This window comes from Loxodonta africana, chromosome 25, assembly GCF_030014295.1.
Source record: "Loxodonta africana isolate mLoxAfr1 chromosome 25, mLoxAfr1.hap2, whole genome shotgun sequence".
NCBI lineage: Eukaryota > Metazoa > Chordata > Mammalia > Proboscidea > Elephantidae > Loxodonta > Loxodonta africana.
Genome location: NC_087366.1, coordinates 28,898,488 through 28,911,395, shown reverse-complemented (window position 1 = coordinate 28,911,395; position 12,908 = coordinate 28,898,488). Strand labels below are relative to the sequence as shown.

Below are 12,908 nucleotides of genomic sequence, written 5' to 3'. Positions count from 1 at the left end.
TAATAAGTATAATCATCTTCAAACAAATCCATTTTTAAAATAGAATATCAGAATTGGTATGTCCGTAACAGGAATTTTGATTGTATTTTGCATGGCTATACTTATCATCAGAGTGGGAAAAAGTATTCTCAGTCCTAGAGGTCTCAACCTAGCTGAGCAACAACAAATTGTCAGGAAAACAAAATCTAAACTCAGAGAAAATCTAAAAGATTAGAATCTCATTGTCATCTCTGTACTTCATTTTTACAACTGGGGGAAAAAACCAACAAAAACATAAAACTCTTGATCTTCCTAATAGCGTTCACTTTAACCTAGTCCCTGTCTTTAAACTTGTCTTAACGTGGCCTTTTTAACTTCTACATGTCTATTGTTGTTAGTTGTTGTCTAGTTGGCTCTGACTGATGACAACTTCTACATATCTAGATCTTCTCTTTGGGCAGAGGAAAAATCTCCAACCTCAAATGAAGATGCTTCATCTTTTAGTTACAGTTCTAACTCTTCCTTTTTGTGAGAGAACTTTTCACGTAAGTCGAGCTACTGCCATCATAGCCTCGTATCATTTAGCTACCTACTTTATACCTCGCCTCTGTCAAAATTGCCCGAATTCCTTTGGTGACCTCTCAGTGTGATATTCAGTGACTTCCCTTCTTATCTCTTGATTTCTCTGCTGTTTGTGTTAGAAGTGGTATTTTACATTTGAAATTCTCTCCTCTAGTGTACATAGAGGTCACTATGAGTTGGACTTGACTCGACAGCAACAGCATACATAGAAAAAGTTCTTATATATGTTCTTATATATGTAGATAGTTTCAAGAAAATCCTCTTTGAAGGCAAAAGAAATCAGCTAGATGAGCCCATGAGAGCTTTAAATCCTGTTAAAATCAATGAGAATGTTTGCTTTTAAAAAGCCATTCCTTTTTGTTCGTCCTTAGTAGTTGACTGTTATAATTTCACTTCATAAATATATTAATTTTGTCATAAAAAATTGTATTGAATGAGAGATAGCCCAAGATGGCAGCTTAGTCACACACACACACACACACAGACGCCATGCTGTCCCCCTACAGCAAAGAACTGAGGATCCAAGTAGAACAGATATAGATGACAATCTGGGAACCCAGAATAGCAAATGGAAGGATGAAGAATTAGATTGAACACTGAAGGGAAGGAGAAGCTGAATGAAAGCAGTGAACAAGGAAACTTATGGACTATAGGCACCCTGCCAGTCAGCCCAGCACAGCAGGGACATCTTGAGACAAAGTGGCCAGCATTCCCAGGCGAGGAGCACAGGAAGACAACTTCACTGACTCTCCAATAGAAGACAGTGATGCTGTGTAGACAAACTCGGAGTGAAGCAAGGTGAGCAGAAGATGAACTATATATAAGCAGGGAAAGTACAGGAAGGAAGGTGAGACGCTGGTATCCAGGCAACCACAGAGTAGGGAGGGAACCAGAAGATAGGGATAGAACTACTCACCAGCAGCAGTCCCTGATCACTTGGGTGGGTGGTGCTGGCAGAATGGAGGATCCTTGGAGTGGCAGCTAAAGAGCCTCTACCTGACTAGACTCTGAACAGCCTCCTCTCCTCACATTTGGTTGGGACTGGGTCCTGATTGCTGACTGTACTCTGCTGGGAGTGCCCTGGTGCCCACTAAGGAAACTGGGAAAACATGCTCCCTCCTTCTAACGCCCCGCCCTCCCAGTGACCAGCAGTGTGTCCCCTTCCCCTTGCCTGGCATTCCGTAGTGCGTGTCCTCACACTGTTGGACCTGTGACCAGAGGCTTGCACCTATCTTGCCCATCCCTGCACCACCCTGCCTGCTTGGAGATCCGCAGTGTGCACCATGCTGTTGAACCTTCAACCAGCGGCTCATGCCCACTCTACCCACCTGTGTGACACCCCAGCTGCCTGGTGACTGGTGGTGCAAGTTCCTGTGCTACCCAATTGGTGACTGGTGACCTGTGCACCCTTGCCCTGATCACCTGGCAACTGGCGGTGCTCACACACAGCACCCACCCCAGTGACTGGCGAGAACATTCCCTGCACCCACATCCTCGTAACCAGCTGGACAGATACATCACCTCATTGGCAATGCCGGTTACATCTTGACAGGTGCCAAGTGCACCTCTGCCAATCCTCATCCAGCGCCTGCCTGGCTACAATATTAACACGTCGCACATCCAAACAGCTCCTGCAGGCCATCTGCACGTTTACTGAAACATCTGGATACCCCACCACCTACTGAGATACCAATTCATGCATGCACAGCAGGCCTAGCCCGTCCATTTGTGTAGCACTCCCTCACAGCGGATACCGAGATGTCCTGCGCTGACGTCCAGAGAACGCACTACTGCTAACACCAACCTGGGAGGACTATTCCCATAAGGGCTGTGGAGGGACCCTGACCACTCAACGCTTGTCACCCAGTGTCAGGGAAATTACCTGCTGTCCCACCTCCACTCAGTCTGATAAGGGAAGACATATGAGCCTGACCACAGAAGACTTGCAAATGGGTGAAACCTACTACACCCACTAGTGAGAGGAAATCACTCCCAGCCAACAGACACCATCAGAGTCACACATAGACCAGAAATACAAAACAACAACAATTAAAGGAAGAAAGACATTCTAAAGAGAAAGAGAAGAAACAAAGCTCCTGATATGTCAAAATAAAACAAAAATCACAAAATAAATGTACATACACTCAATAAAGAAATACATAAATACACACCTTAATGCCTTGGAGACAGCAGACAATAAAAAATCATATGAAGAAACAGGATAAGATGGCTCAAACAAGTGTGCAAAATAAAGGGGCAGAAAACCTTCCTCAAGAAGAAATGGTGATAGAACTACCTGATAAAGAATTCAAAAGACTTATACAGGCAGTCCCCGGATTACAAATGAGTTCCGTTCCTAAGCCAGTCTTGAAGTTGAATTTGTATGTAAGTCAGAACAGGTAGGTACAGTTTGTATCTAATGTCAATCAAGTGTTTGTCTTAGTATATAGTGTATAGCATACATTTTAGGCATAAAAATATTAAATACTTCCAGATACACTAAAACATCTTTAACATATAATACAGTAATAGTAACAGTTGTGTTTTGATGTGCATTGCAAAGTAGCACCTGTTTGTTATTATCAGCCATTGTATGTACCCCGAAATTTTAATATAATAGGCTTTACAGGGGCTGGTTTGTAACTATGGGTTGCATATAAGTGCAACATTCGTAACCTGGGGACCTCCTGTACATATGTAGGAGCCTCAAAGAGACCAAGGAAAACACAGACAAAACTCTAGAAGAATTTAGGAAAACAATATAGGAACAAAATGACAAAATAAATAAACAATTAGAAACCATATAAAAGCAACAAATGGAAATCCAGAAGATTAACAATAACATATCAGAAATAGGTAACTCAATGGAAGATATGCCAGAGATATTGTGGGTTCGGTTCCAGACCACCGCAGGAAACTGAATGTCACGATGAAATCAGTTAGGAATTTTTTGGTTTCCTAGGTGCATATAAAAGTTATGTTTACACTATGTCATTATTATCATTATGTGCTGTTGAGTTGTTTCTAACTCACAGTGACTCCATGTACAAAAGAATGAAACACTGCCCGGTCCTGTGACATCCTCACAACTGTTTTGATGCTTGAGTCTATTGTTGCAGCCACTGTGCCAATCCATCTCGTTGGAGGGTCTTCACCTTTTTCACTGACCGTCTACTTTACCAAGCATGATGTCCTTATCCAGGGACCAGTCCCTCCTGATAACATGTCTAAAGTGTGTGAGATGAAGTCTCGCCATCCTCGCTTCTGAGGAAAGTTCTGGCTGTCCTTTCTCCAAGGCAGATTTGTTTGTTCTTCGGGCAGTCCATGGTGCATTCAGTATTCTTTGCCAACACCATAACTCAGAGGCATCAGTTCTTCAGTCTTCCTTATTCACTGTCCAGCTTTCCCATGCATGAGATGTGATTGAGTAGCTAAAGCAATGTTGGAGAGGAAGAACAAAGTAGAAGGCCTCACGCTTTGTGATCTCAAAACTTACTACACAGCCGTGGTAGTCAGAACAGCCTGGTACTGGTCCACTCTGCACACATGGGGTTGCCATGAATTAGAATTGATTCAACAACTTTACAACATCAATATGTAACATGTAGTATATATTTAGTTTCTTTGAATTTCTCTTATACATTCATAAAGAAATAATTTTTTTTTTTTTTTTGTTCTGAACATTTTACATTTAATTTCAGAGGAAACCAGTTTAGCACTTTGGATTGTTATTTTTAGTTAACTCAGTTTTCTGCACTAAGAGTACAGAAACTCAACTACCCTCTAACCATTTATGTTTTTCCTATTCAAAAGTAAAATAAGAGGCAAACATTAAATTTTGAAAAAGATCTTTTCTTGATTGATCCTGGTTCTCTTGTGGCACAATATTCTTTCGCTAGCCTCAAACTCAATTGGGTAATGAAGAGGCAGCTAGAGGAAGTTCCAGGTGTAAGTCTTCTCAAGAATAATTAGTACTCTTCCTTTACTTGACATATTTTGTGGAGTATATTTATCTATGGTGTTCTTCCAAATTAATGAAAATTATATTTTAATTTATATCCATTAGAGAAATATTAAGAATTGAAACAACCTCAGAGAGGGGGGTATAGTCAAGGTGTGATAGGCCTATGATCCATTTTCAGTGTCCTCCCTACCCCCCATCCACCCCACACACACCATTAGCTAATTGCTCTAAATTTATCTCAGGGGATTTAGATGGTTCCTTTGATGCCTCAAAATGCTGCCTAGAAATATATAATTAACACATTCATTGTTATGAATAAGTCCCTAGGATGATTAAGGAAAGTAAATGAGAGGAAGAAAAAACTTTCCATGAAGGTGGAATAATATGGCTCACTGATATAGAAAAAGAATAAAGAAAAAAAGTCAGACATATTGATCTTAAGCACTACTATTATTATTTTTATGCCCCCCACCATGTTTCTCTTGACCCAGGCTTACAGTATTGTATAAACTCATAAATATACTTTCCATAGCAACAGAAGTTCAGGAGTGGTGAATGGTTTATTTTCTTGCTTTCTCAGGCACAATAACCTTGCTGCACGGCCAAAAGGGCTGTCCACGTTGGTGAAAAGTGGCGTCCCTGAAGCATTGAGGGCAGAGGTATGGCAGTTGTTAGCAGGCTGCCATGACAACCAGGCGATGCTGGACAGATACCGAATTCTTATCACAAAGGTAGGAATCTCTTTTCATATTGTTTACATGGGACAACATATTAAATAAATATTGTTTCTATAGTTCACATATGTCATAAATGCTGTGAATTTCTTTTAAGAAAGTTGGTACTGGGCAGTGAATAGTTCTGTCTTGTTCTGAGCACTTGTTGGTTAGCGGTAAACAATGCACTGCGTCACCTCTGAGCCCTTTCTGCCTTGGCTTTCGCTTTTCCATTCCAGTGACTTTGTAGTAACTATTTACCAAAGTGGAAGATATTTCTCTTTCAAGTGCTTTCTTATTCTTTAATTAACCTTTTTAATTTTATGAGATGTATATACAAATATACTTGTACACGGTTATTCTAGTACAATTTAAAAATAAAATTAAAAGGCCATCTGTGCTTATATAACCTTACATTTAAATGATGTGGATAGTTGCCCAGACCCCTAATCTGTCCGAAGCCCCTAGTTCCAATGTAAATTCCCTCGCTTATGTCCTCAGAGCTGGTTTTACAGCATAGGTAAAGGTGAGTCTTGGCCTAGACTCTGGAGTTTCCGTTTAAGGCTCTTGCCTCCTAATTTCTTAATTTACTCTAAATCATAGAATTTTAAATAATTCTAGAATTTTGTTTTTTAAAATCTCTTATAAGTGACATTTTTATTTAAAAAAAAAAAAAAAGTACTCGCCATTGAGCTGATTCTGATTCATGGTACTTTCAGTGTGGTGACCCTGTATGTAACAGAACACAGCTGTGTTCCGTAGGGTTTTCAGTGGCTGTGATCTTTTGGAAGTAGATTGCCAGACCTTTCTTCCAAAGTGCCTCCAACCTTTCAGTTAGTAGCCCAGTACTTAACCGTTTGCACCACCCAGGTCCTCCTGAGATTTTTTTATAACCAAGGCTTTATTCTTCAGGAAATCCCAACTTTTAAAATTCTTTGGCCCCTTTAATTCCTGCTTCCTTTCTTTCCCTCCTTGCCCCACTCTCTTCCATGGATATTTCTCAAGTGTCCAATATATTCAGTTACTGCTAAATTTGAGTTTAAATAAAAAAAAAACAAACAACTTTACCTTTTTTTTTTTTTTAAATTAGTGGTCTCCACCACATCCAATACATAAGATGATTCAGTGATATGTAGGGAAAAAAATGTCTAAAGTACTATTTGTATTGTTTCATTTTTTATAAAAGGATATTAAGCTATGCAGATAGTCCCCAACTTATGATGTATTTTAGTTACAACCAACTGCACTTATGATCATTTTTTAAATATATATACATCTTGTTGTTACTAACATGTACTACGTACAGTGTTGCAGCTCCTCACCTGCTGATGTCATCATACCTTTAAGTTTATGTGTAATGTTTCCAATCCACAAAGACAAAGATCAGACGCTGATAATAAAAGGCAATAATAATGAAAACTAAAAAAAAAAAAAAATGAGATCTACAACTTACGCCAGAACTGTCTTACTGTGGAGCCGTCGGAATGGAAACACGCTGTAGATTGGGGATTATTTGTACAAATTTTTGCTGTGCCAATGGTACTGAGACCTCACTGCGTCCTTGGGTCTGACGGTCATTTTCCCATGTGTTTCGGGAGTAGCCTGAAGGGAGAATAGGAATTGTGCACCTGGGAAGCAATAACAGTGGTGTTTACACTCATATATTCACTTTTAGAATATTGCAGTTTTCTTTTAGTTTGTGTGTGTGTATCCGTGCACACATACACAAAAAACCTTCTATTTGCTTCTCCCCACCTCCAGTCTGTGTTTGTTAATAAAGAAGAAAGGGAGAATGGATATTGGGTAGACAACTACCTTTCTTCGTCACAGCTACGTTTCTCTTAATGTTTGCAGTAGTTGAGATCTGTTGTCGAATGACTTATCCTAAAAAATCTGTAAGCCTAGAAGTTTGTTTATTTTAGAATGGCAAATGCTTACTAATTGCTGCTTTAGAATGGCTAACAATGTATAGTTTAAAATATTATAATCAGTATTTCCAGTTTATGAACCAGTGACACATAAAAATTTAAATTTTATTTGTATTGTTAACAGTACAATTTATCAAAAACAACATTTTCATAGAAACAATATAGAAATGTGTTACTCTGATCATGTGCTTTTTATTCAAGCTTTCAAGTCATAACATTCCTGTGAGAGGAAGTGTAGAACTGCTGCATAGGGTTTCCAAGGAGCAGCTAGTGGATTCAAGCTGCTGACCTTTTAGTTAGCAGCTGAGCTCTTAACCACTGCGCCACCAGAGCTCGTTTCTGTGGGAGGAGGTACAATAGCCTGTTTAATTTCATTTTCTTCCTTGTTTCATAGCCAAAGATAATAATAAGATGAATGATGTCATCAATTAAAAAAGTAGTTTTATGTTTTCTCTGTGCTTAGGGGTAGAAATGAGACAGCAGGTACTCGTAGCCAAGAGTGTATGTATGTCTGTACTTTGGTGGTGAATATAGCTGAGCTTACCAGACACTCAGTGGAAAGAACATGAACACCCAGAAGATTTTCAGTAAGAAGTATCTGCTTATTTGGCACTTGTTGGTTATGGTTCAGCAGCTGTTAGTCTCTGCTTTTGATTTGGTTAATATTTCCTGTCTTATTAAGGGCAATGGCAGGATTTCAAGGTCAGTTAATGAATTGATTCTTTTGAACAAACAGTTGCTTTATAAAAACCCTGCCAGCATCTTCAAATTACACAGGGGAGGACGAATACAAAGTTATTTACGGAAAATTTACTTAAGATTTGGCCTCTATGAAAAAGTAGTCAGTTTCTCATTTAATTCTGTACTGCTGGTGTGCTAGGTTAGAATTTGAAGCAACAGCTCACATTCAGGGGCGGCGTACTTGCAATCAGCAGGCGGGGTCCAGCCTGCAGGTATGCTCTGTGTGACCAGTAGTGCGGTAAAGAAATGCGTACACCTCTGATTCAAGCTTGTGCTTTCTCTTTTTCCAGAGACTCACTACTCTTTATCACTTACCCTTTGTCCTTTATAAGTTTTGATACCTGTCTGGCCCTCAAATTTATTCGGTTTTGTGACTCCATTATACCACTATTTCAGTCATTACTCTTGAGGAAGGAGCTGTCACAGTGTACTTTTAATTGGTTAATGTCTACTTCCCTGCCAGACTCTAAACTTCAGGGAAGGAAGGACCACGACTATTTTGTTCTTCATGGGTCTGGCATATACTTGGTGATTAATAAATATTTTTTTCCTTCCCAAGAGGGACCCGATATCATTTTTTGACTTATTCATATGCTTATTTATTTATTTATTTTTTCTTTCTATAAAGTGTGACCCTTATACTGTGTTATGTCCTGGGTAAAGCTGGTAAAGCATGAAGCGTGCCTTTTCCCCAGGAAACTTATCATCTAGTTGGAAGGAGCTATAAGCAACAGGTTAATTTGAGCAGTAGTTCCTGGTATATTAGCTTCTGTGGATTTTGTCAGGCAGTAGGTAAGAGACACTAAGAATTACTGGCCTGGCGAGTTTTGCAGTGGTCAGTGAGGCATGTAGATTGAGTCCCCCACAATAAGTGTAGGTCAAAGCTACATAGTAATTGTGAACAGAGAAGGGACTGGGATGCGGAACAGTCACACCCTGGCATTGTTGTTTTTGTAATCTAATTTACAGAAAATGAAGCTCTATAGATCTTTTTTACTGGTAAGAAACAAGTATAACTACCAAAGGTTTTACAAGGATGAAAGACTAAATTCAAGTAGAGATGAGCCAGGTCAGGGGCTACGGGCCAATTGAAAACCTAAATATGGAGCCAGGGACCAAGCAGGACCAGTCATGAGGGCTGGTATGTTTAAATCTCTGCAAAATTATGTTGACTTCACTGCCAAAATCAAAAGGAGGTTTTAAGCACAACTGGCCGTGGCTTAAAGCAGTAGTTAGATTTTGGAGGCAATGCTGGTACTCACTATGGAGGGAGACCCTGGCTTCAAATCTTAAGCTCACTACTTACTAGCTGTAACCTTGGACAGGTTCCTTAACTATCCTGAGTCTCAATTCCATCATTTGTAAAATGGACAAAATCATACTTATCTTACAGGATTGTTGTGAGGATTCAATGAGATAATTCATATACAGCACTTAAGAAAAAAAAATGCATTGCCGTCAGTCAATTTCGACTCATAGTGACCATATAGGACAGTGTAGAACTGCCCCCACAGGATTTCCAAGGGGAATGTGGTGAATTTGAACTGCCATCCTTTTGGTTAGCAGCTATAGTTCGTAACCACTACGCCACCTGGGTTTCTGTACAGCACTTAGTGCAGGCCTAATGCATGTAAACATTGACTAGTAATAGGGGATGAGGAAAATTATAAAAAACAGTGTATGTTTAAATGTTAAACAGACCGCATGGAAAAGTACTGTAGGAAATATGGAGATTACTATGGACTCCTGAGAACTGCGCAAGTTTCAGGACATCCTTTTTGAGATAGAAGTGGGGAGAAAGAAGAAAAACAAGATTTGCATAACACCCTGTTATCTACTTGTGCAGAATTTCATTCTTTATTATCCAAAAGTAAGTATCTCTCTTTGTGTCAGACACTGTGTTAAGCACTAGAAAAATAAAAATAACATATATACATGACCCTTGAGGAAGTTACAGCCCAGTGGAGCAGACAGTCAATAGAGAAATTATGACAACAGGGACTGGAGCAGCCAACTCCACCTGATGTGAGCAGAGGATAGCTTCACAGATTGGAGTTTGCCAGGTTACAAACGGCAGGATGCGTTTTGGCTGAGGCAGTGATGTGTGTAAAGACACAGACTTGTGAAAGGTCCTTCTGTGGTCAAGGACACTCTAGACTATGAGCTCCAGGAGAGCAAGGATTGTGTCTGGGTTTTGCTCACTGCTGTAACCTTAACGCTCAACATTGGGGATCCCCTCTAGCAGGTGCTAGGTAATTCCTGAAGGAATGAATAGGTGTATGGCAGGTATTATACCTGCACTCTTAATATGCACTTTGAGGTAAGATTCACAGCTTTGGTGATATGAGTCCATTTTTAACATCAAGAAAACCAGAGGTACAGAGAGATTAAGAGACACACAGTTACTAAATAGCAGACCCAGTGTTTGAACCAATGAAGCAGGAAACTCTAAAATTGAAATGAAAGGGGTAAGGCATTCCTCATTTTTGTCTTTTAATGATCATCTGGAAGGAAAGGCTCTCTCTGTATTTTTCCAGTTATTTCAACATAATCATTAAGAGTAACAAAAGATTAGAGAAATAAAAAGCAATGTTATCCCTTGTTTCTACCTTATACTAGTCATAGCATGGAAATGAAATTTATAGTTTAAGAAATATTGTTTATATCAGTAAACATGTATAAACCTTTGTAACAGAAAAATTCTAGGCCACATAACTTTAGACTTTCCCTTTAAAGGTGGGTCTTTACATTGTCCATCTGAAACGGACCATTGTCAGCTGTTGTTGATCTCTACCATTGAGGCCGAGGGTACTACCACTGTTGATGAATTGATGGCATACTTTCACCAAACATTTCTGAAATCTTAAGTTCTTTATTGCTTATCTTTAAGGTGTCTTGTTATTCCTGTTAGATTAGCATCCTTCATAATTTTGGGGGCCATCTGAGAGGAGCATGGAAGGATTGTGACCCTCCTGCCCTCATAGAAACAGGCAAACAGAATTCAGAGCTTCTGAATTGAGGACTAAATCTTAATTGCTGGCTTGAGGAGCCACTGAGTAAAGATCATATTTTCACATATCCTGAGCCCCTTTGCATGGGGAGCTGTGTGTGTTTTAGGGTAGCTTGATTTTTACAGTGTAACAGAGCTATATACAGGTAGACTCCGACTTTCAACATATTCAAGTTATGACAAACCACACTTACGACTGTCTATTTTTTCTACGTTGTACTACATACAATGTACTACGTATGTACTGTATACAATGTACAATGTATGTGCTACGTACAATGTTGCAGCACTTAATTTGCTGATGTTATCATTCTCAGATATTTGTAGATGTTACAAATGTTTTGATTTATAAAGATACTGACAATAAAAGGCAATAATAATGAAACATTTTTAAAAAATGAGGTATTCAACTTGCGTCAGAGCCAACTTACCATGTAGTCATTGGAATGGAACCCTGTTGTAATTTGGGGACTGCCTGTATGCAATTTCAGTAATTACGTGGGACGTGTGTTATAGCTTATCCATCAAGTCTGCCGATTACTACCTTTATAACATAATATTAGAGTTTTGTACTCTTTTTTGGAAGTGATCTAATTTATAACATTAACACTTTATAGTTATTAAATCAAAACAAGTTTAAACCAAACCAAACCCATTGCCATTGAGTCAATTCTGACTCATAGCGACCCTACTGGACAGAGTAGAACTGCCCCATAGAGTTCCCAAGGAGCATCTAGTGGATTCAAACTGCCAGCCTTTTGGTTAGCAGCTGTAACACTTAACCACAACCCCACCAGGGTGTCCTTTAATTGGTAAGCTTTCAGAAATATCTTCAAGAGCCATTTCCCCCCCTACTTAAATTCTTTTTTTTTTTTTTTTTTAAATGAATTTTCTCTTCTGGAAGGGTGTGTGTGTGTGTGTGTGTCAATGTTTATATATATGTAGAATATGTATAAGGATATATGTACTTATTTTTAAAGGATTTAAGTTTAGTGTCACATAGACCTGGGCTTGAGTTTTACCTCTTGTACTTACTAATTTGTGATTGTGGATAAGTTATCACAACTTTCTTTCTTTTTAATAATATTGTGTTTTTGGTGAAAGTTTACAGAGCAGATGAGTTCTCATTTAACAATTACTTTACACAGATTGTTCAGAGACATTGGTTGCATTTTTCACAATGTGTTCACACTCTTGTTAATTCCCTTCTGGATATTTCACTTCAAGTAACCTGGCTTTCCTTACCCTTCATCTTTGCTTTAGAGTAATCATTGACCATTTAGTCTCAAGGTAGATGATTTTTCAAAGATTCACAAGTTATCACAACTTTCTGAGCTTCAGTTTCATTGTCTGTAAAGCAAGGTAACAGTAGTGCCTACTGGCATTGTTGTATGAGTTAGATGAAGTGCTTGGCACATAGTAAGTACTCAATGGTTAGTTTCTACTATCAGTATGATATTACATCATGAACATAATAGTAATAATGGACATTGGTGTCAATGTGTATTTCCAGTTTAATATGTATATGTTAGGATGACTTTTGCTATAGAGTCTTTATAAGAGCACATGATGTGAATAACACCCAGAGGAATTGAGAATGAATCTTTTTAGAAGTATAAAATGTCAGATTTTTTTCTTTTCTTTTCCTTTACTTGCTTCCTTTTCCCTTCCCTTTGCTTCTTTCTTTTTTTTGATTATGAATATCATGGAGTATTTGCATCCTAAAAATTGACTTTTTAGTGATTATATGAATTATTGCTTTAATTATTATGCAAATTCAAAATATGAATAAGTATACTTGTATAAGTCCAATGATATTATCTAAAAAACCGCTCCCAAAGACTGCCTGACATAATCAAGACTGCAAAGCAGGTATTAATCTCATTCACTTATTAATTTAATCATTCATTCCGTAACTCTATTGGGTATCTTTTATGGGCAAGCCTCTGTGTGGTTTCTAGGGCTATGTTAGATGAAAAGGGCTTACACCC

The 12,908-nt window shown here is 38.7% G+C and overlaps 1 protein-coding gene across 18 annotated transcripts in view; it reads left to right on the top strand.

Moving 5' to 3' along the window:
• The window catches only part of RABGAP1L (RAB GTPase activating protein 1 like), a 785,265-nt gene that overhangs the window by 262,793 nt on the left and 509,564 nt on the right, over positions 1-12,908 (top strand). For all 18 annotated transcript variants that reach the window (XM_023549257.2, XM_023549255.2, XM_023549261.2 and 15 more), the window contains one exon: positions 5,106-5,256. In XM_023549257.2, coding sequence (XP_023405025.1) covers positions 5,106-5,256 — 151 coding nt within the window. The remainder of the gene's footprint in view (positions 1-5,105; positions 5,257-12,908) is intronic.